The sequence below is a fragment of the Rhodofomes roseus genome (genome assembly GCF_022264815.1).
Source record: "Rhodofomes roseus strain CIRM-BRFM 1785 chromosome Unknown C8Q71scaffold_13, whole genome shotgun sequence".
Classification (NCBI taxonomy): Eukaryota; Fungi; Basidiomycota; class Agaricomycetes; order Polyporales; family Fomitopsidaceae; genus Rhodofomes; species Rhodofomes roseus.
This window is the reverse complement of record NW_025952969.1, coordinates 26604-53212: the sequence shown is the minus strand read 5'-3', so window position 1 is coordinate 53212 and position 26609 is coordinate 26604. Positions and strand designations below refer to the sequence as shown.

Here is a 26609-nt window from a genome sequence, read left to right as displayed (position 1 = left end):
AAATGCCGACATCATGATGGTTAGCAGCACGGACCACATCCCCAATACATTGTTTGCGCACCAATCGCTCACACAAACCTTGTGTGTGCTAGCTTTTCACGTATTGCCCCCAGTGCTGTGTCGCCGAAAAGATCGCGGTCGACGGCGCGTAGATCCTCTTCAGCCTCTGCAACGACGCGGATGAAACTGTTGATGTTCTCTTCCTGTTCCGTTTGATAGCATTCGTGACAATGCTCGATGACGGCGTCATCGTCTTTGTCAAAAGCGGAGACGCTCGAAGACAGAGGGATCATTGTACTTGACGTTCCCTTTAAGCACCCTCTGGAGAAGCTCATGTTGGTCTGGGCTATGTGCTGTTCTCGAAGCAGATTAGTACCAAGCCATCGGTAATTCAGAGGTGCGGTTGCCTGCGGAAATCGGCTCTATGATGTCGGGGAAATACACTTGAACCACTTACTATACCGCATATACTCTTCGTCTGAGTCAAAGTAGTCATAGTAATCCATCACAGGAGCCTTCCGGATACACTTGCAGTGCCTGTGGATCCAGAGGAATTCGACGCAGCTGTTTGCGATTGATGTTGACCGCTGAGAATTATCCACGTTGTGGCAACACCAGCCGAGTCCTAGTCAATGAAAGCAGTGGGTGTTTCCCAAGCTCCCTGTTGCACAAAGTGTGATTCGAACCGGTCTGGCTAGGTTGTAGGGCTAGGGCTGAGGTCAATGTCCAAGACAACCTTCGCGTCGCGATCACGTGCCTCTGGGTCGCATACACAGTGAGAGTCACAGACTGGCTTATCCCTCCATCTTACTGAAATTTACTGAAAGGACACCTATCCTCGCATCCTATGACTGTCATCGCCTATCAACCTGCACAAGCATGTCACTCAATTGGTCGGGGGGCTTGCAACACGCGATCTCAGGGCATACTTATATCGCCCGCCAGCAGCCCACTACTTCGAACAGATCTTCTTTTGTCATGCAGCGAGCAAATCGTTCGAAAGCAACACGGGAAGGATACCTGTACATACTATTCTTTTACATGACCGAATCTTCCACCCAGCCACCACCGCCTCCCGTAGAGTACACATCTTCGTCTGGGCCCCAGCCCGCCTCGTCTTTATGCTTGACAGCCTACACGCCCACGTTCACGATCAGCCCAACATCGTACAAGGATCAGAAAGTGGAACGGCGGACCTTCGTCAAGTAGTCCTTGTTTGCGTTCATGGTCCGCTCGAGCTCATAGAGCAGCCTCGTCTGCTCCTGCGCCAGGCGGAGCATCCTGTCCACATCCTCCTTCGAGATTTGCGGGACAGGGTCCGAGAATGTCACCGTGCCGTCCTCCGAAATCGTTGCATTGATTTCGTCCGACTCAATCTGATTCCACGCATGGTCAGCCAGGGTGAGTGAAGGGGTGGAGGGAATGCACCATGCTGAGGATGATCGAGCGCACTTCCTCCTCGCTGTCGATGCCGACCTCCTTCGCGATGTCCGCGAGGCCGAGCGTGAGGTACGTCGAGGTGAGCTTCTGGATCAGCCAGCGCGGCGCGCGGTCTATCGCTTGAAGAACCAGACCGAGGTGCTTCTCCTGTACGGGTACAGTCAGCGGATGATGATGCATACCAAGAGAAAACTAGCACTGACGTTCGTGAAGAGATCCCTGTCCTTGTGGATGCTCGCTAGCAGCCGATTCTTGCCTTGAGGATAATTCTTCGCGAACGCCCCATACGGAGAGCTCTTGAGCAGTCGCTGTAGCGTGACATTCGTGTATTTAGGCGGGGGGACGGTCTATATACACCAGAGCTTCAGTAGGAGAATGGTCCGGACTATACTGACACTCTAACCTTCCCATATAGGATCAACTGGACCAGGACGAGCTTCTTGCTTGCTTCCAGCTGGATCGCGGCAGGCATTTGCGCCGGGGAGCTCGCACATATCTCAAAGAACTCTTCCGCCTTTTTCCACTGCTTCAACGCTCCCAGCGCCACACCACCCGCATAGTGGTACTGCAAGTTGTCCGTGTATGTCAAGTCGGAGAGCTTCAGGTCAATAGTCGTTATCGGCACACCGAGAACAGGGAGCGCGAGGGTGTAGTGCTTCGTGGCGACGCAATACTGGTCGAGTGTGGGTTAGTCTTTTGGTATTCTGGCGAGGACATTCGAAGGAAAGCACGTACTGTGACGAATAGAGGATGCAGAGTGGTGAGACACGCTAGTGATGGCGGGTATCGCGTGAGAAGGTCGTACAATGGACCCAGCGCGAGTTTGTCCTGCGCAGACGGGTATCAATACATCTCTGGCGCACTCTGAAAGAACAGCACATACGTGTCCTGCATCATGGGCTGCGCGCAAAATAGACTTTGCGAGTGCAGTCACTAGTAGAGTGGACGTGTTAGTCAAGCGAGGCCAGTTCGCGATGGCAAGATGGCGCACCTCTCTGGGGAGCAAGCCGCGCCTGCTCCGGGTTGAACCTCCTGCAGAACTCCTCGATCACCTCCCGACTCGGCCTCGGTGCCCCCGCGCTGTTCAATCGCGCAGATCTACACCCATCCGACACCCGCCGCCACCCCGCATTCAGACGCCATGTACCCCACACAGAAGACCGAAGCACTCACAGTATGTAGAGATAGCCAAGTGTATGCTGCTCAGGGTTTAGAACGAGCAAGGGGTCCTGCCCGTTCGCGAGCATGCCCACGAGCGCATTGTCGCGCGACTCCTTCGGCGCGGTGTCTTTGAGTATTCGGGCGAGCGTGTCGGGGTTGTCGTTCCCGACAATCTGGGCGACGAGCGCATCTACGGAGGGCGCATCGGCTGAGTGGGACGACCCTGGGAGAACGGCCTGCAGGAGCCCTGTTGATGATCCTGGTTGGCTCATCGCGCGGATGGATGGACGGACTGAGGAAAGGACGTCAGCGTCCGGAGTTTCTAGTGTCGAGTGCTCTCAAGAACGGCGCCATCGACATCTTCGATTCACAGAAGAACTCCCGTGTCTCACGTTTCCCCGATCTTTGTGTGCGCTACGTAGAAATGGAGGGACAGGCTTACCTGGACTTCGACGCGTATGTGTGGCGGCAGGCAAGATCGCACTGTCCAGAGGCCGAGAGATGTGTCGTCTTCAGGTTGTCGTTGAGTTGACCACGGAGACAAGTAAGGCCCAGGAGCGCGTTCAACAACGAGGCAGACGCGAGGCTACGCAAACCTAATATAAGAGAAGAATGGCTGAGAGTGAGTCGTTCACGAGCGGAGTGCGTCCACAGACGCCCGCTGTGAGCCACAGAGCGCCCAGTCATTCACTGCGTCTGCCGCGACCTTGTGCCCCATAGTATATCTCATCAACATTCCTGCCGGTTTCACTGTATAGCTGCCAAGCGCATCTTATTGGGGACAAGTGGACATTTGTCATGTCGTTCAAGTTCACGTCCTTGTTGCGTTCGAATCCTGAATATCGTCTATTACAATAGGGTACAGTACTCTCCAGATTGCAGCTACAAGCCCACACTACTCTCACAATTCGCAAACGTCCATCCGTCTAATCTGAAGCTTTGACCGCGGCCTCCAACGCCTGATCAACGTCCGCAACAAGATCCTCAGCCTCCTCCACACCGACGGAGAGCCGGATCAAGTTGTCGCCAATCCCCAGCAGGGCACGCTCCGCGGGAGGGATGCTCCCATGCGTCATCTGCGCGGGCAGCTCAGCCAGACTCTCAACGCCGCCGAGTGACTCCGCCAGCGTGAAGAGGCGCGTCGCAGTAAGGAAGCGGTCCGCCTCCTCCGCGCCGCCCCGGATCCTGAACGAGATCATCCCGCCGTACGGGAAGCCACCCTCGCCGTCCTGTGCGACGTACTGGTCGACGAACTTGCGCGCATGCGGCGAGAGGGACCGGTAAGCGAGGTCATTCCGTGGGTGGGTCGCGAGCCCGGGGTAGATGACTTCCTCGACGTGCGGCGAGCGCTGCAGCGCGCGCGCGACGGCGAGTGCGTTCGTGCCGTGTGCCTTCATCCGGAGGTGCAGCGTCTTCGCGCCGCGCTGTGCGAGCCAGCAGTCGTACGCGCTCGGCACCGCGCCGATGGCGTTCTGCAGGAAGCGCAGCTTTTCCGCGAGCGCGGCGTGGTGTGCCGGCAGGATGAGTGCGCCCATGACGACGTCGGAGTGCCCGTTGACGTACTTGGTCAGGCTGTGCACGACGATGTCTGCACCTTGCAGGAGTGGGGAGGAATAGTAGGGTGACAGGAATGTATTGTCTACGAGAACAAGAGGTGAAGCGGGAGTCGAACGTGCAAGAGAGACGATTCGGGGGATGTCGATGAGTCGCAGAGTTGGGTTTGTAGGTGATTCTATCCAGATGAGCTAGAGAAGACGGCTATCAATGCGCGATTCATTCCCTCCAGCATGGGATATGCGTACCTTCGTATTGGATCGGAATGTCGCGAGTATGGTCTCGTCGTCCGCACTCTCCAAGTCTACAAAAGTCGTCTGCAACCCTTGATTCTCGGCCGCGACCCGCGACATATACCGGAAAGTTCCGCCATAGACGTCGTTCACGCTGATGATATGTGCATCAGGGCCTAGAGACTGCAACACCGTCGCGGTGGTGGAGGAGCCCGACGCGAATGCCAGGCCATAAGCTCCGCCTGACTCTAGCGAGGCCAAGGTCGCCTCGAGTGCATTGCGGTTCGGGTTCCCAGAACGCGAGTACTCGAAACCCTTCGAACGGAGTGAGTATGAGATACGGAAGAGTGTCTGGCAATGCACCTTGTGGTTCCCAACGCCATCTTGCTTGTACGTTGTGCTCAGGGAGATGGCTGGGATAACAGCGCCGGTCTCGGGATTTGGCTCTGAGCCTACATGAATCGCCCGCGTCCCAAAACCATCTGGGTGGCTCTTAGCGACGCCATTGCTCGCATGCAGACCGTTGGTCTTGCCGTTCACCGCGACAGGGGACATGGTGGGTACAGAGAAGTCCGGGCGAGCGGGGAAAAGCTTGAGCAGGTCTCAGCTAATGGGACTGGGGAAACAAAGTCTATCTCCGGCGCGCCAAGTGGTCGGAGATGGTCGTAGATGATAGGATGCACAGACGACGTAGCGAGGATTATATACGAGGATTGACAGCATGACGAGATCCGGGACAGGGCTGACGAGAGACTGGCGAAAGCGTCGCGACACAGACGTTGGCCCCGTAGCGCGCGGCTGGGAGACTACGGCCACCGTGCTTACACACCCCACAGAGCTTATTCGTCTTCCGACTATCATTGCTTTTTTCTTCGCATTTCGTAGGAGGAGGCCATTGTTTGCTACGATTGCATGTTCAGGAAGCTCCGCTAGCTCCCAGCTCGCGTAGTACAAGGGAACACAGGACTCATCCAACACCGTCAACAGCTTGTCTCTCAGTCTGGCGTCAGGCCCGTACACCGGCCGAGTCTGAATCATGGCAACGGACTTGTTCGACTACTTCGACTCAGTGGAAGAGTATGAGCATTATCGTGAGTATTTCTTTTCCCTTCCTCGACTATCATTTAACCAAACCCTCCGTGAGTTGACATTGGTACTAACTCGGATGTAGTGCAGATTGTTCAAAGCCCAAACTGGCAGACAGAGCTACTCCTGACTCGGGAGCTCCAGGATAGCATCAAGTACGACGACCCCTCCGTCTTCAAGCGTCTCCGTATAGACGAAGAAGACGAGGCTACCGTCGAGCGCTGTCATGAACGCTATCAAGCGGAACAGGCAGAGAACATCGACACTCTTCTCCGTGTCGTTGCTACAGCTGAGGAGGAGCTACGCGCCGTTGACCGGGATTTTTTCGATGAAGTGGCGTTGAGGGCAATCCGCAGAAGGCTGGAACGCGTCGATTTTCAGAAGTATATGTGCGAGCAGTTGGTGCGCACAGAGTCTGTCCCGAAGATATAACGCGTGAGTGCTGACCATCATGATGTCGGCATTCGCAGCAAAGAATTTTGACGTTCTTGACGGACTCTGGGGATGACACTTCAAGAGCACTACGCGAGTTCCAGCGCGCGGTTGACCTTCCGTCCTCCTGGCCTCCAGTTCGCGCGGCCGGAGCCTGTACGCCCGGAAACACCAATATCTGTCCTGACTTCACCCTCACCGATAGAAATGAAGACCGCCCAATCTGGGGCTGCTGCGCTGGGTTCGCCAAGGTGAAGGTTTTTATGGACGAAGACATTGTTCCCGCGAATGACAGCACGCCGACTGCGGCACCAGCTATCCTCGAGTGTGCGGACTACGCTCGCTACCACATGTCTCTGCGGCCGTTCTGGAACTTCAGTATCACCCTCCTTATATCTGGCACCGTCTTCCGAGTCATGATCGCCGATCGTAGCGGCGTCATCTTCTCCCCTGCTCGCAGCATCGTCGACGATGCTGCGACGTCTGGATGTAAGCCAGGCCAGCGCGATGCGAGGACGTTCGTACGCGTCGTGCGCGCTCTCACGCGGCACCTGACGGAGTATCAGCTGGGGCAAGACCCGTCCGTGGTGCCACTGTCTCGCGGCGACCTGAGGCTGTGCTTGCAACTGTCCTCTGTTTCCAGCTCTGCCCAACAGCAAGTGTGCCTCGAGCGTCCGGAGTACTACCCGTCCTATCGTATCAGCCACATCGGGGACGACGCTCGCCAGTGGTGTACAGTAGGGCCGCCGATCTGGACCTCCCTCTCCCTCGTTGGCCGAGGCACGGTGGTATGGAAAGTGCTCGAGCTGACCGAGTCGGGGAGAGGGTTCGCTCTCAAGGGCGACTTCCACCTCCTGAGGTCATACTGGCGCAATCCCCTCAGTCTGTCTGAGACAGAAGTATACGCGCTGATTGACCAACTTGAGGGTTGCCCGCGCGGTATCCCCAGATTGCTATGTGGCGGCGACGTCTGCTGTCATGATGCGGACCCGCAGACGTGGTCTAAGGTTACCGTTGCACGGATCCGCGGTGAGATCGAGTGTCCCCGGGTGCATCCGTCCAAGACCTTGCATCGTACCGTTATCCCGAGGGTCGCAGAGCCGCTGTGGAAGTATAGGGACGAACTTGAGCTACTCTGTGCAGTTTACTCGATTGTCGAAGGTGAGTCATCTGTTCTTTGACGTGCGCAGTGTTTCTAATTCTACGTGTTAGCACATCAGTATATCTGCGAACATGGGATACTCCACGGCAATGTCAATCCGGGGACCATGTTGCTCTGGCGTGATGAACCGGCAATTCCGGCCGGCTCGAATGATTGGCCAATTAGAGGGTTTCTGGCCGACTTTGGCATGGCTGAGATAGATGGCTCAATGCTTGGAATATCAGGTATGAGAGCTGTACATGGAGAGGAAGTGGCTCAAACAACAACCCATGACAGATGCATGCATGCAAGCAGCCAATGGTATATCCTCTAGACCAATTGATAGTGTGCCTGCAATGGTAGGTCTAGTCATATCTTACTACTCACATGATTGACATGGAGTGATTGACCTCAGGATGCACTACAATTCACTGCCTTGGAATTGCTCAGAGCAGTGAATGCTGAATGGTTGATTCCTCACACAGCTGCTCATGACCTTGAGTCTATTGCATATGTATTGGGGCACACTGTCTGGCAACACCTGGTTGACACTCCAGGCTGTCCAGTGTCTCTGAAGGAGGGTCTCCAGACATGCTTTGGCGAAACAACAGTTCAGGGTATCATTGCCCAGCGCACCAATATTCAACCCCTTTATTGGGTGTACATGCATGATACTGATAAGCAAAGTCTCTTGTTCACAGCTGAACATGTGTCCATGGCTCTTGCAGATGTCCTGAATGGATTAGGAGAGGAACTGGAAAAAGTCAAGACTGCAAACAAAAAGAAGAGGCATCATGAAGCACTTGTAGCCATGTATGGTGATGTGAGAGCTTCTTGTTACATCATGACATTATGAATTTGCTCACAGGCTATTCAGTCAAATATGGATGATGAATTACCTCATCAAGACACATTCCCTCACAAGACCTTCCTCAATATCTTGAAGAAAGGTATCTCAACATTGGAGCACCATCCAGAGATGATGAAGGGGTCCTCAAAGTAGGATGATCATTGGCTTGTAGTCCTGTATATAAGTGAGGGCAGAAATGATCTGTTGTTTGAACAGCTATAACCTGATGTTGATGACAAGAACAGGCCAGTGTCAGTGCTGCGCCGGTGCCATCTCAATGGTACTACGAGCATACCTATATATAAATTAGCCACTGGAAACTATTGCTGTAAATAAAGAAGTGTTCTGATATTCGAGTTCGAGGAACATACAGTCTAAACTCACCCGAGACACGCCAAAGCACGCTGTTCGCCAGCCCAACTTGGAGTCGGAGAACGTCCGATCGACTGGGAGGTACGTTCCGGAAACGCGTTCCGGGAACGCTCTTGCGGAACGGCCTTGGGGAACGCGTCACATCGTGACGAGAGCTCAAAGCGTAGTTGAAGGCTACTACTTACAGTATATGAAATCTTGACTAATCACTCTGTAAAGCTCTTACCACCTACTGATCATTGGAAAATAACTATGGTCGTAAGCAGCTGTGAATATTGTCCACTGTGTATTTCAGCACCAATTGTGGCACGTCTTCGGCGTCATCACAGAAATGCATACTAGACTAGTACAAATTGAAATTGATTTCGACAAAGTACATTCAGTAAGAACAATATTATTGAGGCCTACACTCCGATATATTGACAGCATTGTAACACTGTCTGCATGCTCAGTATAGCACGAAAACTGATTATACCAACCCGCGAGGCTGAGGCAAGATGTGGCCGAGCAATAGTTGCCTATTCCGGTAACATCGTCAAATTCGTCACGGTCACCCTCAATGATCACAGATGATACAACACGCTCCGCCAGCTGCATCGCAAAGCCGAAAGGTCTATACTAGTAATGCTACTGTTGGAAACATAGTTCTAGATGGTACTTTGAGTGAAAAGGAGTCAACAAAGCGGCGGCTGCGCTCCCTAGGAACGTCACTAAACGTCACAGGGCGTGACGTTCCGCGTTCCGCGTTACGCGTTCCGGGAACGCATGTCCCCGTGGATCGGACTTTCTGTGGAGTCGAGACTCGACTTGCGAAGTGTACCCCATAACACGTGACCGCGGCGGAGTTCGATCGTGACATGTTGATGGTGTCCATTGAACGTTCGCCGGCGTACATTCAGTCTGACATTAAACACTGGTTGGATACCCACGTACTACCCACGTATGCTTTCAACTTCCACTGCAGCGTGAGTGGGCCATGTATCCAATGTATCGCCCCTTAGAAAGCTCTCGCTTGTAATCCGTGGCAGACACCGAAACCTGTAAGAATTTGTTACGGTGACTACGTGAAGTAGTTTCGCCCCGACCCATCTGACTTCAGGCAGCTGGAGTCTTGCGCGACGTACCCAAGCAGATGCCATTATCCGAAAGGTGTCTGAGTTCGGCCAGCAAGGGTATATGAAAGGTGAGTCTGTACGTACCTGCACCCAGTGGCTCTACATTGATACATAGCCGTTGCAGCGTCAGGCACGCAGCGACGCGATCAAGTCGTTTGCACTCTGGTATATGTACTCACAACTGACGCGACGTCATATCAAGCGAGACGTATATAACGTCGGCAGCGTATATCTCCGGGGACTAGCCTTTGAATGTTCGTCGCGCCGAGGCTGCGTCACGCACCTGAAGGCTTGAACGAAGGCCTGATGGATGGCACCGGGTGTCTCCACTTCAACTCGCGGTAGCAAAACGGGCTTCTCACGACACGGTGATGTTCGGAATGACTACCTACGCGCGATGTCTGTACTCGGTACTAAGTCACTTCCTCTCTGCATACGCACTAGTGCTATCCTGTATCGCAGAGCGATTCTAGCCATGTGTTCTCGTTGCTGGAGGCAGCGACGTGAAGTTACTGGCATGAGGTACGCCATGAACGGGCATCCTCGCATATCGTATATCCCCTTTTGTACTAACATACTCATCAAGGATCCCGGGGTTTCCCTCAATTCCGAATTGTGGGTCCTTTAGCCGAGGTAAGTCTCCGTTCTTTCGGAATGGTGGGTGTTAATGAGCAAGGCAGCCATCGGCACGTACGTTTTGCTTCTGGAGGACTGAATAGACAGCTAGTAGGAAAGACGCCGAATTTTTCCTTGTGCTTGCGGCCTTAGGGCGGAAATATGCACGACGTGTAATACAGGCTCTCGTCATTACGGGGCACTTCGGAAACTGGTTGCAAAGGTTGGCTAGTATATATGGCGACGATCCTCACCGTGCTGTGTAGCCCGGTCCACAACGGTGCCCAAAATGCAGCTATTCCCCTCGCCGCCCCTGGCTCTGCTCGCTCTAAGTGCAACTGTTGCACGCGCGCAGGAGCTTCTCAGCGTACGTCTATATGTCCTCAGTGCTTCGCTGTGCAGGTATGCTAAAAGTATCCTTCGGGTAGTTCCGCTCGCGTCCGGACCTCCAACCACTGAAGTGGATTGTCGCGAAAGAACCCACCGAGAACTATCATGACGGGTACTACATGACGTAGGTTTATGGATTGTACGGAGATCTCGCGCGTTTGGCTCATCGATTCCTTAGTTGTCCTTGGAGTACGGACGTTCCGCAGCCCGCACCGGCGATCTACACTTCCAAGGGAGATCTAGTATGGACAGATCCTGAAGTGGGCATGTGCTTCGACCTGGACGTTCAAAACGTGCGTACATGCGCAGCAAATTGGATGGCATCAGAGGTTCAAGGCTCACATAGCTCAACGGGACGGATGTGCTCACATTTTGGAATGGCACAGTCAACCCATTTTCGCGGTACGGCATAGGTCAAGTGAGTGCCGTTGCATCATCCTCCGCACACGTATGCCTCTAATGTCCGTTATTGCCGCAGGCGTACATAATGGACTCGACGTATGCGGTCACGCATGTGCTCGCGACCACGTTCAACGACACTTGTGATCTGCACGAGTTCACGATACCCAAGGCCACAAACTCGACCGCTCTGCTCCCCGTCTACTGGCCTGTGCAGGCTGATCTTTCCGACTACGGCGGTACTGAGGATGGATGGGTGCTATACAATTTCTTCCAAGAGTAAGTTTAGAAGGCATCCGAGTCTCCTACGGTTCTGATGACAGATCGCGCGCTGCAAGGATTGACATCGCTACGGGCGAAATCGTCTTCGAGTGGAAGTGTGTACCTCTTGTTTATACATCGTCCCCGAGCACTACTGACGCATTGATGTGTTACGATCAGCTCCTCTGAACACGTTCCGTTCTCGGAGTCATACACTACTGCGGCGAACAGCACTACCGCGTACTACGCCTGGGACTAGTACAGTTCTCACTCTACATCCCAATTGCGTTTTCTGACCCCCTATACGTAGCTTCCGTATCAACTCGATCGACAAGGATACATCTGGCAACTATCTTGTTTCCTCTGGGTATGCTAGACGAGCCCCTCTGCCCCATCCGAAAGTTTTGATCTTGTACTGACGCGACCACTCAGTCACACGCAAGCGCTCTACTACATTGACGGCACGGACGGTGAGATCATCTGGAAGCTGGGCGGGAAGAACAGCAGCTTCACTTTCGGGCTCAACGCGACATTCTACGGGCAACAAGATGCGCGCTTCGTCGACGGACCCACTGTGGTCAGTATGCATGTTGGCGAAGGTGAGAATACTACTATGAATTGCCCACGAGATTTGTTCGACTGACACTGATGACTTGTCCTAAGCCACCACGGGCCAGACCAGTACGTTGCGTTTCCATTTGGACATTTGGGTCTCGGGAAGACATGGATCGCTTACGGCGCACGGACAGCCGAGCGAGGACTGTCTCTTCTTCTCAATACTACGACTATGGAGGCGACGATGCTGGTCGAATTCCTTCCGTTGACACCATACACCAGCACTTCCCAGGGATCTCTCAGGGTGCGTTGAGACGGGACGTGTTTGGCGAAACATCCATTGAGTCTTTATGTTTTAGTATGACCCTGATGGCAATGTCGTCTTCGGAGGAGGCACGAACCCATGGTAGGTCGCGTTCAGTTGTCGACCATGTCTCGTAATAACCACAAGTGACTTAGGATCTCCGAGTACTTGTCCGTATCGAGATGCGTACCGCAAATAGAGCGACAGTGTGACTGAGATATACCAACAGACCCAATGGGACGATGATCTACTCCGCGGCACTAGGCGGCGAAGGTTTGGTAGACTCGCTGATTGAGGTATGGCTCGCTAGCTTGCTCGTCTGATGTGCTCGCCATCAAGTGATGATTGACAGAACTACCGCTCACTGAAGACAACGACATGGATTGGCTATCCGCAAACAGCCCCTGACATCGCGTTCAACGGATCGTGAGTGACTGTATATCTGAGTCGATAGTCGCTAAGCGGATCCCTGTTCAGGACCGTATGGGCGAGCTGGTAAGCTTGGGGTGCACGTTTGAGCGAGTCGCGCTGACAGAGCATAGGAACGGCGCGACGGAGGTCGCGGAGTGGGAGATCTTGACAGGCGCGCACCCTAGCATCCTGCGTCCAGTAGCAGTCGTTCCAAAGGACGGCTTTGAAACGGAGATCACTATCGATTCCGCGAAGTACGCTCGTGCGAGAGCTTATGATGGTGAGTTTCCCGCAGACACTGATGATTGCTGATTGCTCACGAGTTGCGTCGAAATTCAGCGTGGGGTGCAGTCCTGGGACAGAGCCACGTTCTCGACGCGAACAGCACCATCGTCTCTACGGATGGTCAATACCGGAAACGCTCTGAGATTGACGGACGTGTTGTTCAGAAGTGAGGCATGGAATAACGAGTGCGTATGATAGATTGTTCTTACGATACGAGGGAACACTTGGCCCGTATCGTGCACCTAGTAGTCTGTGACTCAATATGAGGCAGGGCGTTAACATGGACATGGCGATTAAGAGGCTCACGGCCCTATACATCGTACGCACCGGACGAGAGACATCGTGCCTCTCGTGCCATTTCTGCCCTTCCTGCTTCGTCAAATACACACATGCCATGGGCTTACAGCGGGAGCAGATAGGCGGTCCCGAGAGCGATGGCACCCATATGTAAGTCGCACCGCCCGCGTGGCGCACCAGCGTAGAGTATCAGCCCGTCATGGACCTCGGGGCTGAAGTGGATATCCACGTCTTCAGCCGAGCCCGATGGTGAATGCAAAGCTCGAGCGGTCGCATCACCATAAAATATCCCTAATACAGTGTATGCAAGTGGTACACACAGCGCAGACCCGCTGCAGTGTACATATGTTGACTTCCCGGTTCGTGGATAACGGGATATACTCACTCTAAGCCTGACGAGCACGTCGTCCACTACCAGGCATATCAGGAAGCGCCAATGCGTGTTGACGGATCGTTACCCTACGGTTGTTCTGTCAATCCGTGCTCGCGACCAGCAACTCCCCCAACACCTGCTCCGCCCTCCAGTCCGTCAGCCGCTCAACCTGCGCCCCCCTCTGCGCGCGATCAACGTTATACCACGTAACCGCGTCCAGGTCATTATAGACGACAGACGAGAACCCCTGGACGTTGAACCCGACATATTGCACTGACGGCACGCACGCGGCGACCTTGAGTGCGAGGGACGCAGCCCAGCGCTCATCGCGTTCGAAGGGCAGGCGCGCGGTGTAGCCGAAGGACACACCCTTCAGAGGGGCATCGCCCAGCGCCGCAGCGCAACTCGTCTGCATAAAGAGGATTTTCAGCTCTGAGAGTACCTAGCCCTGTATCCCTGCCACCCACCACCAATCTCGCGTCGAGCGACTGCAACGCCAGGTGAAGGTACCTGAGCCCAGGAGCGGCGCCCGCAACCTCCTTCATCCACTCCGCGACCCGGTTATGCGCGACCGTGCAGAACAGCACCGCCGGCGTCGTCCGCTGCAGGAGCGCCACGAACAGCGGCATCCGCTCGTGCACGTTCAGCGAGACCTGCAGCTCGAGCCTCCGCACCCGGCCCACCAGGGGCATCGCGAGGTCGCCGTTCGTCTGCAGGCCCTCGAGCACCGGCCACGCCGCGATCGGCTGGCCCGCCGCGAACGTCACGTCCTGCAGCCGGAGCGTCCGCAGCGCGGGGAACACGCTCGCGATGCTCGCCAGCGCCGCGCAATACCCCGAGAGCGTGAGCGTGCGGAGCCGCGGGAAGATCACGCTTGCGTGGTAGAGGTTCTCCGCGAGCGCGACGCACTGCTGGAGGCGCAGCTCTTCGAGGGCGGCGCTGAGCAGCGCGGGGAGGTGGCTGCCCGCGGCGAAGTCGCTCGTGGGCGGCCGCGCGAGGCCGCGCTCCGCGTGCAGGTGGAGGGCGCGCGGGCGGGATGCCGTGCGGGCGAGCAGGGCGCAGGCCCACGGACGCCCGTGCGTGTGCACGACGTCGAGGGCGGGGAGGCCCGCGAGTGCGTCGGGGAAGCAGCAGCCGTCTGAGGCGCGGAGCAGGGCGGCGGCGTTCCAGAGGTGCAGCGCGCGCAGCCGCGAGGCCTGCTGGAGGACTCTGCTCAGATGGCACGGACACTCGTACCTCAGATTTGCGCTTCCGTCGGGACCCATAGACTCCGGGAGGGCGAATGCGGGCCCAAGTAGTCGCAGCGTGCGGAGGCACGGTATCCGCCGTTCGGGGTCCGCGAGCATGAACGCGCAGAACTGGCGGATGCGCCCTGCGCTCCTGGGCGAGATGCACAGGAACTTGACTTCGCTCAGGAACTGGGGCATCGCGAGGGCGTGGCCCGTGCGGCAGGTCATGGTGAGCTGGCACGCATCGCGTGTGGAGAGGTGCGCGAGGATGATGGAGAGGACATCGTCGTTGAGGGAGAACAGGCTCGTGGACATTGCTACGTGAGAAGTTGGGTGAAGTTCCGGGAGGGTGTGGTCAAAGGCACACGGATGGTTGGAACGGTGGCTGTGGGGAGCTCTTGGCCCAGCGGCTCGCGTCTGTGGCGTGTACGCACACGCGCACGTTGTATGCCGTAAGTAGAGGGTCCACTGGGTGTGCGTAGAGGCTACTCGACTCACCCGGCGATGGCCAAAATGCACACGGGACCTTGTCGTGCCCCGCTCGTCCCCGGAGCGTGAAGCTCGCGGGCGGAACGCAGGGATGCGGAGAACATACTGTAGGCATATGTAATGCATATGCAGGTGCTCATGGCACGCGACTCGCATCCACTGCGCCTTACCCGCCGACCACGGATCCTCACACGCACACCCCGTCCAACAAACAAATGCAGCGTCTCCAAAACCAGCATTAAGCACTAAAGGTACACTCTAAGGTAAGCTAAGCTTAGCAACTCGTACTTATACTCGTACTAAGAATCACAGCAGCGGCAACGGGGCGATCGTAACCAGAACTCGAATGGGTGCAAGATAGAATCGGGATGGGATGGGATGGGATGGGATGTATGGTGTGTGCATGCGGGCGGTATATGCGATGTGTGTGGATATCCAGGCGTGCTCGGCGAGAGCAAGGAAGCACTAACTAGTCGGTGAGCGGTGGTCATGGCGGTCATATCGTGTCGCGTAGGGGTCGGGGAGAGCGGGCAGAGGGGCGTCGGGAGGACAGGAGAAGGCGGGCTGAGCCTGGCGTAGGGTTAGGGGTTCGAGGGAGAGAACAGGGATCCGAATAGGGATGAACGAGCAAGGCAGTCTCAACAGGGGCAGGGGGCAAGCATAGGTATCGTACCACAATGGCCAGGGGGACGGCCTAACGGACGTCTGGAACGTGCGCGGGCAGGCGGAGCGATCCACCACACTTGCGGCGCTCCGAGTCGTGTGTGCGCCCCGCCCCGCCGTCCTACATCGCGCTCAACATATCACACACCCGCCACACCCGCACGCGCCCTCCTCCTCGTCGCCGACGCCCGCGCCGCGCCGCTTCTTCGGCGCGTCGTCCGCGGGCGGGGGCACCGCGCGCACGGAGAGGTGCACGACCGTCGCCTGGGGCGGCGGCGCGGCGGGGTCAGGTTGCGTAACCGGGAAGGACCACTCTGCGCGGCGGGACGGGCGCGGCGCGGTCAGCGTGCAGTGAGTGGGAGGACGTATATCGCGAGAGTGGGGCAGAACGATGCGCCGGAGAATGAGAGAGCAGGGGAGCGGCGCCCGGTCAGCCTGCGATGCACGCGAGAGAAGGAGTGGGACGCACTCGACAGCGTGTCCTCGTCCTGAAGGATCTTGCCCAGGTACAGGACCCGGAGATACGACGGCGCGGGCGGCCGCTCGTCCTGCCACTCTGCAATTGGAGGGTGAGTAAGGTGGCCGTGATACGCGCGGAGGGGTCACGGAAATGCGGGCGCGATGAATGCGAGATGAATAATGGAAGATGGAAGGGAAGGCGGGGCAGAGGGCGGCACGTGCCCAGCTCTACTGTGCTCGCGAACAGCCGTGGCTCTGTGGACTGAGAATCTCCCAGTGATCTGTGGGTGTGGGTACGCCGGCGAAGACGGCGGAGATTCCGATCTCGCGAGGCCGCCGGTTCTGCGTAGGCTCCTGGTGCGCGGAGCGGATGCGCAGATCGCATGAAAGCGGCAAGGGAAGACGAGAGAGATAGACGCAGACGTAGGTTCCGCCGACGGGGCGTCGGAGCATGGCAGGTCTCTTTGCAATTGCGCCCGCAGAGGGGAGGACTCACCATTTGGCCAGGCATTCCAGACGAGCTCCTTTACGCGACCGATGGTCGCGTCGGGGTCGAAGGACATTGTGCGCCGCTTGCCGGTGATGGTGAGGAAGGTGAGCGCGACCTGGGGCATCTGGGGGACGGCCTGCTCCTGATGAGCATGTTCCGGATCTACCTTCTCGGTGGCATCGAGCTCCGCGGCGTCTGGGGGCTGGTCTGCGTCTTCGAGCTCTGCAGGCTCGGGCTGGGGCGTGCCGGGTGCGGTCTGGTCGACGCGGGTGTAGGAGGTGCGGGCGGAGGCGCACATGGGGGCGAAGGCGCCGAGGCCGAGCTGGGGGTTGCCTGGGGCGTGTGCGGTGGAGGGCCGGGCGGAGAGGCGGACGATGGTGGCCTCGCGGATGGAGGGGGCGGCGGAGGGGGGCGCCGGGGCGAAGTGGTAGGGGAACTGGGGCTGGGAGAAGGAGCGCGGGGGCGGGTGGGGGTCGTCTGTGGGCGGGTGGGGCGGCGCTGGTGCGGGGGACGACATGGCGGGCAGAGGGAGGAAGCGTGCAGGCGGGGACGGGCTTTAATTGCGTCGGCTGGGTGCGCGTGAGAGGCTGAGAAGAGTGGGTCACGGGGCGTGCGAGAAGGCAGGCGACTGAATGGGAGCGTGTGATCCGTGCGACGGCTGGCGAGGGCGAGGGGCAGCGGGCGAGGCGGAGGGGCAGCGAGGGCGGAGGGCGGGCGCACACAGTCGTCCGCTGGCCAGGCGAGCTGAATTTGAAGACGCCGCGGGGGCAAGCACAGCCAATCAGGAACCGTCCCGCACATAGCCGCCGCCTCTGCCCGATGCCATCTGGCGGCCTCCGTTCGATCTGGATCTCGCCGTCCAGACACTCTGCGTACGCCTCGCCTCGCTCCGCCATGCTCTCGTTCACACCTCTCATCCTACCCTCGACATTCAACTCGGAGCGCGAGGAGGCCATCCTCCCTGACCCAGCCCGCGCGTCGCCCATCATGACGTCTCACCACCTCCCCGACGCGTTCCGCTCCCAAATGCCTCGGGCCACGACGTGGCGCCCCTCCGCCCGTTTCCGTCCAAGGGAACACGACCGGTTGGTGCGCCTCCGTGGGCCTCCCACACAAGATGCGCTCTCGAACCTCGCTGTCGCCCTCTGCGAGGCGAAAATGTCACTCCACAGTTGGCTCGACGTGGCGTGCGTAGTCGCGACCAGAACGCGTCGCCTGTGGCCGGCGACGACGGCACCGCGACGTCGCACGACAGTCCCTCTGTGAGGTGCACAACCACTGGACGCAATCGGGTCCGGGGTTCCTTGTCGTACGAGGTGCGGTCAGCGTCCATCGTGTGCCTGCCTCAACGCACCTCTCTTCCTTCGCCCAGTGGCGCAGACGTGATTCAACCTTCGGAGGTAGCTCTGAGTTTCTCTGAAATGCCGGCGAAGGAGGAGACGGGCGGGAAAGCGGGAAAAACAGTCTGAGGTTGAACGCGGTGGTGCCTGATGTAAAGCCTGAGACGGTTCGCAGGTGAGTGTCACGTAGTACACAGCATAGCCGTCTTGTACTAACGAATAATTGGGATCACATAGAACATGACGTTCATTGATTGTCCACTACTGGCCACCGTCGGTCAACCGTGTGTTGAGCGACGACCTACTCGTACTTCCCCTGTGCTGCAGCAGTACGCGGCATAGCGAAGGTCTGCTACAGTCGCTGACGTTCGCATCATCGTCGCCATGCCCCATTTCTTTTCTGACTCTGACGAGTGTCTCGAGAGATCGATTCGATATGCACCGGTATCCTATCTGATTGAGTATGCGAAAGGCGCGCTTGCGACGACCATCGAGCCTACTTACGCGGGCACGGACGAGTTGCTGAGCCTCCAGCGTACATCGATCCCTAAGTATCGCGGGGTCGGTCCCGCTTGCTACATCCATATTGGTACTTGTTGTATCTGCTGGACGTGCTGTGTTTGTGCGTGTGCGTGCGAGGTTCGCGGCAGTCAGTGGTCCTTGCCGGCCGCGCAGGATGTTGGCCGCGACGTCAGTCGTCGCGCGACACGATAGTCAACCGCACTTGTGGTTCGTCGTTGTACTTCGCGCGCATACATCCACGACTGACGCATATGCATATGCGCTTACGACGGAGGTGCGTTTTCACTACTAGTGACTACCTCGTACTTCAGCGCTGTCAGCTCACTGACACTTCGTCGCATCGGTCCGCGGTTTCGACGGCGTGGCCCAGTCACATCGCACGTGTCCCGGCACAAATTGTATAGTCCGGATTGCTAAAACAACAAGTATGTGCCGCCTCGGTGGCAGGTTACTTTTGTTACTTTTGGTTTTTGAGATGTGGCAGTGGCAGCTCCGCCATGACTTAAAATAGGACGACCTTCGATGCGTTCCGAGAGAAGTACGTGCTGTACAGCTGTTTTGTTCTGCCAATTTTTGACATTAACCCCGGCTCTGCATAGTCTCTGACGTTGCAGCTGCCAATATTGGGACCGTCACGCTTCGCAGCACCGGTCACGGAGGAGAGTGCCATTAATAGGACCAAAGGTGAACTTAGATTACACGCGACTCTCAAGCCATGTCACCACCTAGGTATACTCTACTCTCTCCAGGATAGACGGTTTGGTGAGTCTACCGGTTACCCATCAATCTCCGCAACCTAGTAAAAGCCAACTCCGTCAGGAGGCGTCAGAGGGCGCATAGCAGCGTCCGGATCGGAGGCCTCGCTAGCACTATCCGTCCCCCCTGCGTGGTACACCGGGTAGTCACAGTACACCAGCAGCGCATGGTGGACCTTGTCCTCAGCTTGGTCCCTCAGGTTCGTCAACTGGCACACATTGTCAGAGTGCACCTTGCCGCTGATGACCTGACACAGCAAACGCTTACCGTTGGTCCATCCGAGTGCTCGATGTTCCTCGCCCCAGACCAGTCCCACAAAATGGCATTGGCTAGGTCATTGTCGAACATTATGTGGTTCATGTCCTCGATCTCTTCGTACGCCCATCCCTTGCGTAGACCTATATCGTACTTGACCATGGCGGCGTGGGTTGCCTTCGCGGCAGCTTCCTCGCATTTCTCTAGGAAGCTATTCTTGTCCGACACGTCCGGATACTCCGGATACTGTACTATGTCCGAAAAGTGCTTCCACGTGCTGCCGTTGAAGGGTTTCTTGACCAACCACGAGTTGCCCTGCATGTCTTTGCACAAAGTGAGGGTAGGTTCGCCTGTTGGTGGCATAGAAGATCATATATCTATGTCACACCACAACCATGACGAGGGTCGCTTTCCACATGCAAAACTCACCGCGGTCGCCGCAAGGGAGCGGAGGATGGGGGAAAGACACCGGCCAGCCGGGATGAGCCTCCTAGAGTCTGTGAACATGTTTTGTGGTCAACGGGTGCTAGTCCGAGTGGCTATACAGTGTCAGCTGAAGTTAGACTCCGGTACTGCAGGTATCCCAACGAGGGCTGCTCGGAGGGTGGATTGAAGCGGGTCTCTACGCAGTTGCGTCAGATAAAGTGAATCGAACAATGTAACCCTGCATTTGTTTTGGCTGTTCAAACTCAGTCAAATTGTTTCGGACATTCCAAGTTGAATGCTCTGCAGCTGACTACCTGGATATGGACGGTGTTAGACCTGTTGCTTGGATGGGCCCGGATTGCACCACAATATTAATGCAAGTAGCACTCACCACGGCTGTGAAGCAGACGCCACCATGGCACCGAGGCACAGTACGGACCAGTACTCGACGTGCGTGCATGACGCAAGCTCGTGGTACACACACGGCGATCGGTGGAGCAGCCCAGTGTCCGCGAAGGAAAGACATTCGAAGTCCAGCCCCTCGACGCCTAGACGCCGCTGGGTCTATCTGGACAACTTCGTCTGGGCAATAGGCTTGAGAGCACTGTTGTAATCCGTATCGCCGCCCGTCGCACAAAGTTGAGCGCCGCTCATATACGCCCGTCAGTGATGCCTATAAAGCTCAAGAGTCAGACCATAAGAGATCTCTCAGTCGATGCGACGCTCCGTATGTATTCGACCGCGTACGCACCCTGAACAGGTCGTGCTCAGAGTCGGCCTACAGAAGGTATCGCTCGGACACCTCCTTCCGCGCAAAGGATCGACTGAGCCGGAATCCGGGCAGTGCGATCGCGTTGGTCGGCTCGGACGAAGCCATGACTTGGTCGTATCCCGTTAGCAGGTTCGGAACATCCCCTACGGACAACGCCCGGATGATAGTCCCGCAATGTAACCTATCACGCGTCTGGCTATGTCTAGCAGTGACGCGTTGAGAAAGCTCCGTCCCGACCGCAGTCCTGTTACGCGGATTAGACACAGGTTTAACCACGACAGGCACTTATGGGGATACGCGTTGTGAGGTCTGTATGATCATCAGCAGCAAGTGTTTACAGTGGTGGTGATGCAGGACCTGTCGATTTGTCTGCCAGCGGTTCAAGTGGGCTTATTGCCGTACTGCAGCACAATGATGCGCCCGTCGGATTGCCCGACAGCATCTCGGGTGGGTGTGATGACAACTGACAGCAGTCTACGCTGCGAAAGTGCGTAGAGGATGTCCGGGAGACTCACCGGGGCTTCTTCGCGGTATGTGTCGCGAGCAGAGCTACTCGCGCAACACTGTGCTAAAATGGCAAGTACGAACGAGTGGGTGCCGCACCGCATGTTGCAGAAGGAGATGCAGCGATAAGTAGCAGATTGCGGACCGCGTACCGACACGTAGAGGATGTCAAAGGAGCGTCGGACACGAGCAGGCCATGAGCTCGTACGACTCTGTTGCCTGAAACGAGCGGAGAGATCAATGGCAAGGCTGGAGAGGGCGAGCGGGCCAATCGCAGCGCAGAACGGCCGTGGCGAGATGGACCGTGCGAAACTTGGGGGAGGCCCATTTCCCCATTTTCGAATATCGTCCAGCGCAAAGTGAGGCGACATCCGACTGATAAATACCCTCCAGCCAATATCGCCCCTCGCGCCCTCCTTCCCTCCTCCTCACGACCCACCAGCTGCTGCCATGTCTTCAAAAGGTACGCCCCGATTCCGCCTGATCTGTTCTACCATCGCTAACCAGCTACACCACCCCAGCCATCCGCGAGTACGACGCGAAACTCCTGCTGGCCTACTGGCTCGAGCGCGCACCCGCCGTAGACCCTTCCTGGCAGCTGGCCACCAAGTTCGCCTTCCCCGCCCCCAAGGTTGCCCAGGTGTCGTGGGACCCGGAGACGAACGCCATCACGCCCGACACGCAGCTCCCGAGCTGGGTGTTCACCACAAAACTCGTCGCGAAGCCCGACCAGCTCATCAAGCGGCGAGGCAAGGCCGGGCTCCTTGCCCTCAACAAGACCTGGGACGAGGCCAAGGAGTGGATTCAGGCTCGCGCGGGGAAGCCGCAGAAGGTACGGATTTCCGCTATGCCTCCCCGCTTCCGAACGGTCTTGTTTCCTTTCCGCCCCCATGGCGTCAATTGTCGACGCGGACGATCCCCCGCAGTGGAATCCCTGCATTCCGCTCCCCATTCTGGGGGCACGCGCAGCCTGGTCCGCTAGCACTGCGTTGGGGACATACATCGCCTCGCGTTGTGGGCGAGGCGCGTACCGATTATGTCACCACGTGACCCTGCCGCAACACGCTCTCTCCGTTCCGTCGGGCCTCTTGACGCGTTCGCTGTTCTGGCCAGCCTAGTTTACAAGCGAGATGAACCGTAGCTGATTGTCGGAACACGCAGGTCGAGGCCATCACAGGCACGCTCAACAACTTCATCGTCGAGCCCTTCCTCCCCCACCCTTCCAACACCGAGTACTACGTCTGCATCAACTCCGACCGTGATGGCGATAACATCCTCTTCACGCACGAGGGCGGCGTCGACATCGGCGACGTCGACGCGAAGGCACTGACCCTCCAGATCCACGTGAACGCACCCGTGCCCGACCGCAAGACCATCGCGGACACCCTCCTCAAGTACGTCCCCGAGGCGAAGAAGGCGACCCTCGTCGACTTCCTCATCCGCCTCTACTCGGTCTACGTCGACCTCCACTTTGCGTACCTCGAGATCAACCCGCTCATCTGCCTTGATGGTGTCGATGGCGGTGCGCCGACCATCTACTACCTCGATATGGCTGCGAAGCTCGACCAGACCGCGGAGTCCATCTGCGGCCCCAGGTGGGCGATCGCGCGTGACCTGTCTGTGTACGAGCCTGGCAGCCAGGCGACGACCTCGAAGGGCAAGACTGTCTCTGCTGACCGTGGTCCGCCCATGGCAAGTAGCGTCCGAACCTCATTTATGCTATGTGCTCATTTGCTCCGTCATGATAGGTTTGGCCCGCTCCCTTCGGTCGTGATTTGACCAAGGAGGAGGCGTACATCCAGAAGCTCGATGCCTCCACCGGTGCTTCGCTCAAGCTCACCGTGCTTAACGCCGAGGGTCGCATTTGGACCATGGTCGCGGGTGGTGGTGCCTCCGTTGTGTACTCTGACGCCATCGCTGCGCACGGCTTCGCGCACGAGCTCGCCAACTACGGTGAGTACTCGGGTGCGCCGTCCGAGGGCCAGACGTACGAGTACGCAAAGACAATCATCGACCTCATGACCCGCGGCACGCCCCACTCCGAGGGCAAGATCCTCATCATTGGCGGTGGTATCGCCAACTTCACGAACGTCGCCGCTACGTTCAAGGGCATCATCCGCGCGCTCAAGGAGTACAAGTCCCCGCTCATCGCGCACAACGTCAAGATCTACATCCGTCGCGGTGGCCCGAACTACCAGGAGGGCCTCAAGGCCATGCGTCTCCTCGGCGAGTCGCTCGGCGTCCCCATCAAGGTATACGGTCCCGACACGCACATCACCGAGATCGTCCCTCTCGCACTCGGCGTCGCTGGCAAGCCCAAGAACCCTGTTCACTCCATCGCTGCCACCCCTGTCGGCCCGCCCTCGCCCACGATCAAGGCCAGCGCGGACCCCGCGACGGCCATCGGCTCGATTGGCCCCGACGGCGAGCGCTCGCAGCCCAACGACCAGATCGTGCGCTTCGACAACGTCGAGGCCAAGGGCACGCGTCCCGCGTTCCGCCCCTTTGACGACCGCACACGCGCGTTCGTGTACGGCCTCCAGCCCCGCGCCATTCAGGGCATGCTCGACTTTGACTACTCGTGCGGACGCGAGGCGCCGTCGGTCGCGGCGATGATCTACCCTTTCGGTGGACACCACATCCAGAAGTTCTACTGGGGCACGAAGGAGACCCTCTTGCCGGTGTACACCAGCGTTGAGGAGGCGGTGAGCAAGCACCCCGATGCGGACGTTGTTGTGAACTTTGCGAGCTCGCGCAGTGTGTACTCGAGCACACTCGAGATCTTCCAGTTCGCTCAGATCAAGTGCATCGCCCTCATTGCGGAGGGTGTGCCCGAGCGCCATGCGCGCGAGATCTTGCACACGGCGAAGGCGAAGGGCGTCCTCATCATTGGTCCTGCTACTGTTGGTGGTATCAAGCCGGGCTGCTTCCGTATTGGTAACTCTGGAGGGTGAGTTGATGTCTAGCTTGAAGCGATACAGGCTGACAGGTTTCATTGCAGTATGATGGACAACATCATCGCGTCCAAGCTCTACCGCGCAGGCTCCGTTGGCTACGTATCCAAGTCTGGTGGTATGTCGAACGAGCTCAACAACATCCTCTCGCTCGTCACGAACGGCACCTACGAGGGTATCGCCATCGGTGGTGACCGCTACCCCGGCTCGACCTTCATCGACCATCTCCTGCGCTACGAGCAGGACCCCGACTGCAAGATGCTTGTCCTGCTCGGCGAGGTCGGCGGTGTGGAGGAATACCGCGTCATCGAAGCCGTCAAGAAGGGCATCATCCGCAAGCCGATCGTCGCATGGGCGATCGGGACGTGCGCGAAGATGTTCACGACGGAGGTGCAGTTCGGGCACGCGGGCTCCATGGCCAACTCGGACATGGAGACGGCCGACGCGAAGAACCGCGCGATGCGCGCGGCGGGCTTCATTGTGCCCGACACGTTTGAGGACCTCCCCGCGGTGCTGAAGGAGACCTACGAGCGCCTTGTTTCGAGCGGCGCGATCGTGCCCAAGCCGGAGCGCGAGCCCCCCGTCATCCCGATGGACTACAAGTGGGCGCAGGAGCTCGGCCTCATCAGGAAGCCTGCGGCGTTCATCTCGACCATCTCGGACGAGCGCGGCCAGGAGCTGCTCTACGCCGGCATGCGCATCACGGATGTCTTCAAGGAGGACATCGGCCTCGGCGGTGTCGTATCTCTGTTGTGGTTCAAGCGCCGCCTCCCGCCGTGGGCGACCAAGTTCATTGAGATGGTGCTCATGCTCACTGCCGATCACGGTCCGGCTGTCTCTGGGTGAGTAGCTTTCACTGGGATCATTTGATGTGAGACTGACGACGTCTAGTGCGATGAACACCATCGTCGCGACCCGTGCGGGCAAGGACCTGATTTCCTCGCTCGCGTCCGGTCTCCTCACCATCGGCAGCCGCTTCGGTGGTGCGCTCGACGAGGCCGCTTCGATGTTCTCTGGCGCGCGCGACACTGGTCTCACGCCGCGCGAGTTCGTTGACCAATGCCGCAAGCAGAACAAGCTGAGTAAGTGGCTCCGTGATGTATGGCGGTGGGGAAGTGCTGACCAGGACAACAGTCAGCGGTATCGGCCACAAGATCAAGAGCGTCAACAACCCTGACCTCCGTGTCGAGCTCGTGAAGGAGTATGTGCACAAGCACTTCCCGAGCCACAGCCTGCTCGACTACGCGCTCGCGGTCGAGAAGGTCACGACGTCCAAGAAGGACACAGTACGTGCATCCACTTGCACATTTCTTTCCCGTTACTGACTTTGCTTCAGCTCATCCTGAACGTCGACGGCTGCATCGCAGTTTGCTTCGTCGACCTGCTCCGGGACAGCGGCGCGTTCGCGCCCGAGGAGGCGGACGAGTACATCAGGATCGGCACGCTGAACGGCCTGTTCGTGCTCGGGCGCAGCATTGGCTTCATCGGCCACCACCTCGACCAGAAGCGCCTCCGCGCGCCGCTCTACCGTCACCCTGCCGACGACATCTTCATCAACATGGCGGACCTGCAGCAGCCGCGCGTGCTCGGCAAGATGGCGTAAGATGGCGGAGGGTGCGATGCTGTTCTTGGGTGCGGGCGGATTGGACTGGGGCTGTTGTAGTACATCTATCACGCTTTCGTAGTTATAACTGCATGTGTAAACGACTAATGATGCATCGACATAGACGGTTTCCTTCTCTTTGTTGTGCCCCTCTAACTCCCAACGGAGAGTCGGAGACTATCTAACTCCGTGGTGCGACTCGAGCGGAGGCGATGTTGCCTTTGTCGTGAAGCGCGGGCTGATCTAGCATGGCTAGGTGGAGCGTGTCTTATGGAGGGAGGATGAGCCTGTCGTGATCGAGGCGGTACTCGAGATGTTCTGTCAAGGTCAGTACGCACTGCGGACAAACCCCTTTGTTTGGCGTCGGATAAGTGTCAGATCATCGTTAGAATGAGTATATCATCTCGAAATCCGAACATGAACTATTATCGGTGACCGAACATTGAAAGGCACGGCTCCTCATTGGCTGCTTTTCAATGTTCGGTCTAGGAAAATAGATAATATTCGGATCTTGACATACACGTTCTGACAATGTTCAGACAATGTAAGCGCTCCGCGCAACCTGCTTTGTCCGCAGTGACGTGGGCCCACTCACTCGTTGAGGCGCTGACTTTCGAACCGGATAGGTAGCCAGCTTGAACAAGGTCAGCCCACAGACTGAGATTAGTCCGGGCTTGTCAGGCTCAATCACTTCAGGAATGGGCAAGTTCTCGTTTGGTGGTGAGTTTTCTTCGCGTTCCGCTGAGATAGTACTCGCTATTCTTGAACTCAAGGAGTTGATGCCTGTCATGCGGAATGCCAGACAGGATCCTCGAAATGTATGTCGATGAACATGGTCTCAGGGAAGTTCTGTGAAAGCGCTGTGGGCCTCTT

The 26609-nt window shown here is 57.4% G+C and overlaps 7 protein-coding genes across 7 annotated transcripts; 3 read left to right on the top strand and 4 right to left on the bottom strand.

The window, feature by feature from the left end:
- Positions 1-1175: 1175 nt before the first annotated feature.
- On the bottom strand, positions 1176-2873 carry C8Q71DRAFT_710235 (uncharacterized protein; the record flags this gene model as incomplete). Its single annotated transcript, XM_047920727.1, has 8 exons — positions 1176-1376; positions 1429-1587; positions 1644-1787; positions 1844-2113; positions 2176-2268; positions 2324-2373; positions 2432-2538; positions 2614-2873. The coding sequence occupies 8 exons, from the start codon at positions 2871-2873 to the stop codon at positions 1176-1178; spliced, it is 1284 nt and encodes a 427-aa protein (XP_047777552.1).
- A 527-nt stretch (positions 2874-3400) lies between these two features.
- Positions 3401-5166, bottom strand: C8Q71DRAFT_764141 (Cys/Met metabolism PLP-dependent enzyme-domain-containing protein). Its single transcript, XM_047924052.1, has 3 exons — positions 4752-5166; positions 4404-4703; positions 3401-4346 (listed from the first exon to the last, which is right to left on the bottom strand). Exons 1-3 carry the CDS (start codon positions 4941-4943, stop codon positions 3528-3530), a joined length of 1311 nt encoding a protein of 436 aa, XP_047777551.1. The 5' UTR covers positions 4944-5166; the 3' UTR covers positions 3401-3527.
- Position 5167: 1 nt separating this feature from the next.
- Positions 5168-8116, top strand: C8Q71DRAFT_811652 (uncharacterized protein). Its single transcript, XM_047926060.1, has 9 exons — positions 5168-5479; positions 5560-5876; positions 5945-6387; positions 6421-6541; positions 6578-7067; positions 7119-7292; positions 7345-7406; positions 7463-7870; positions 7925-8116. Exons 1-9 carry the CDS (start codon positions 5425-5427, stop codon positions 8048-8050), a joined length of 2196 nt encoding a protein of 731 aa, XP_047777550.1. The 5' UTR covers positions 5168-5424; the 3' UTR covers positions 8051-8116.
- Positions 8117-10172: 2056 nt separating this feature from the next.
- Positions 10173-13229, top strand: C8Q71DRAFT_104005 (ASST-domain-containing protein). Its single transcript, XM_047916275.1, has 19 exons — positions 10173-10366; positions 10428-10513; positions 10568-10682; positions 10736-10807; positions 10868-11067; positions 11127-11165; positions 11230-11307; positions 11360-11416; positions 11482-11648; positions 11713-11730; positions 11799-11908; positions 11964-12010; positions 12064-12078; positions 12138-12204; positions 12261-12334; positions 12386-12403; positions 12451-12599; positions 12659-12770; positions 12851-13229. Exons 1-19 carry the CDS (start codon positions 10289-10291, stop codon positions 12858-12860), a joined length of 1512 nt encoding a protein of 503 aa, XP_047777549.1. The 5' UTR covers positions 10173-10288; the 3' UTR covers positions 12861-13229.
- On the bottom strand, positions 12905-14818 carry C8Q71DRAFT_908323 (uncharacterized protein; the record flags this gene model as incomplete). Its single annotated transcript, XM_047928990.1, has 2 exons — positions 12905-13683; positions 13742-14818. 2 exons carry the CDS (start codon positions 14816-14818, stop codon positions 13375-13377), a joined length of 1386 nt encoding a protein of 461 aa, XP_047777548.1. The 3' UTR covers positions 12905-13374.
- A 1045-nt stretch (positions 14819-15863) lies between these two features.
- On the bottom strand, positions 15864-17313 carry C8Q71DRAFT_764120 (ubiquitin-related domain-containing protein). Its single transcript, XM_047924051.1, has 2 exons — positions 16611-17313; positions 15864-16211 (listed from the first exon to the last, which is right to left on the bottom strand). The coding sequence occupies exons 1-2, from the start codon at positions 17119-17121 to the stop codon at positions 15997-15999; spliced, it is 726 nt and encodes a 241-aa protein (XP_047777547.1). The 5' UTR covers positions 17122-17313; the 3' UTR covers positions 15864-15996.
- A 4228-nt stretch (positions 17314-21541) lies between these two features.
- C8Q71DRAFT_764050 (citrate synthase-like protein) lies at positions 21542-25874 on the top strand. Its single transcript, XM_047924050.1, has 8 exons — positions 21542-21642; positions 21701-22011; positions 22341-22871; positions 22928-24129; positions 24181-24975; positions 25025-25215; positions 25268-25419; positions 25470-25874. The coding sequence occupies exons 1-8, from the start codon at positions 21630-21632 to the stop codon at positions 25734-25736; spliced, it is 3462 nt and encodes a 1153-aa protein (XP_047777546.1). The 5' UTR covers positions 21542-21629; the 3' UTR covers positions 25737-25874.
- Positions 25875-26609: the final 735 nt, after the last annotated feature.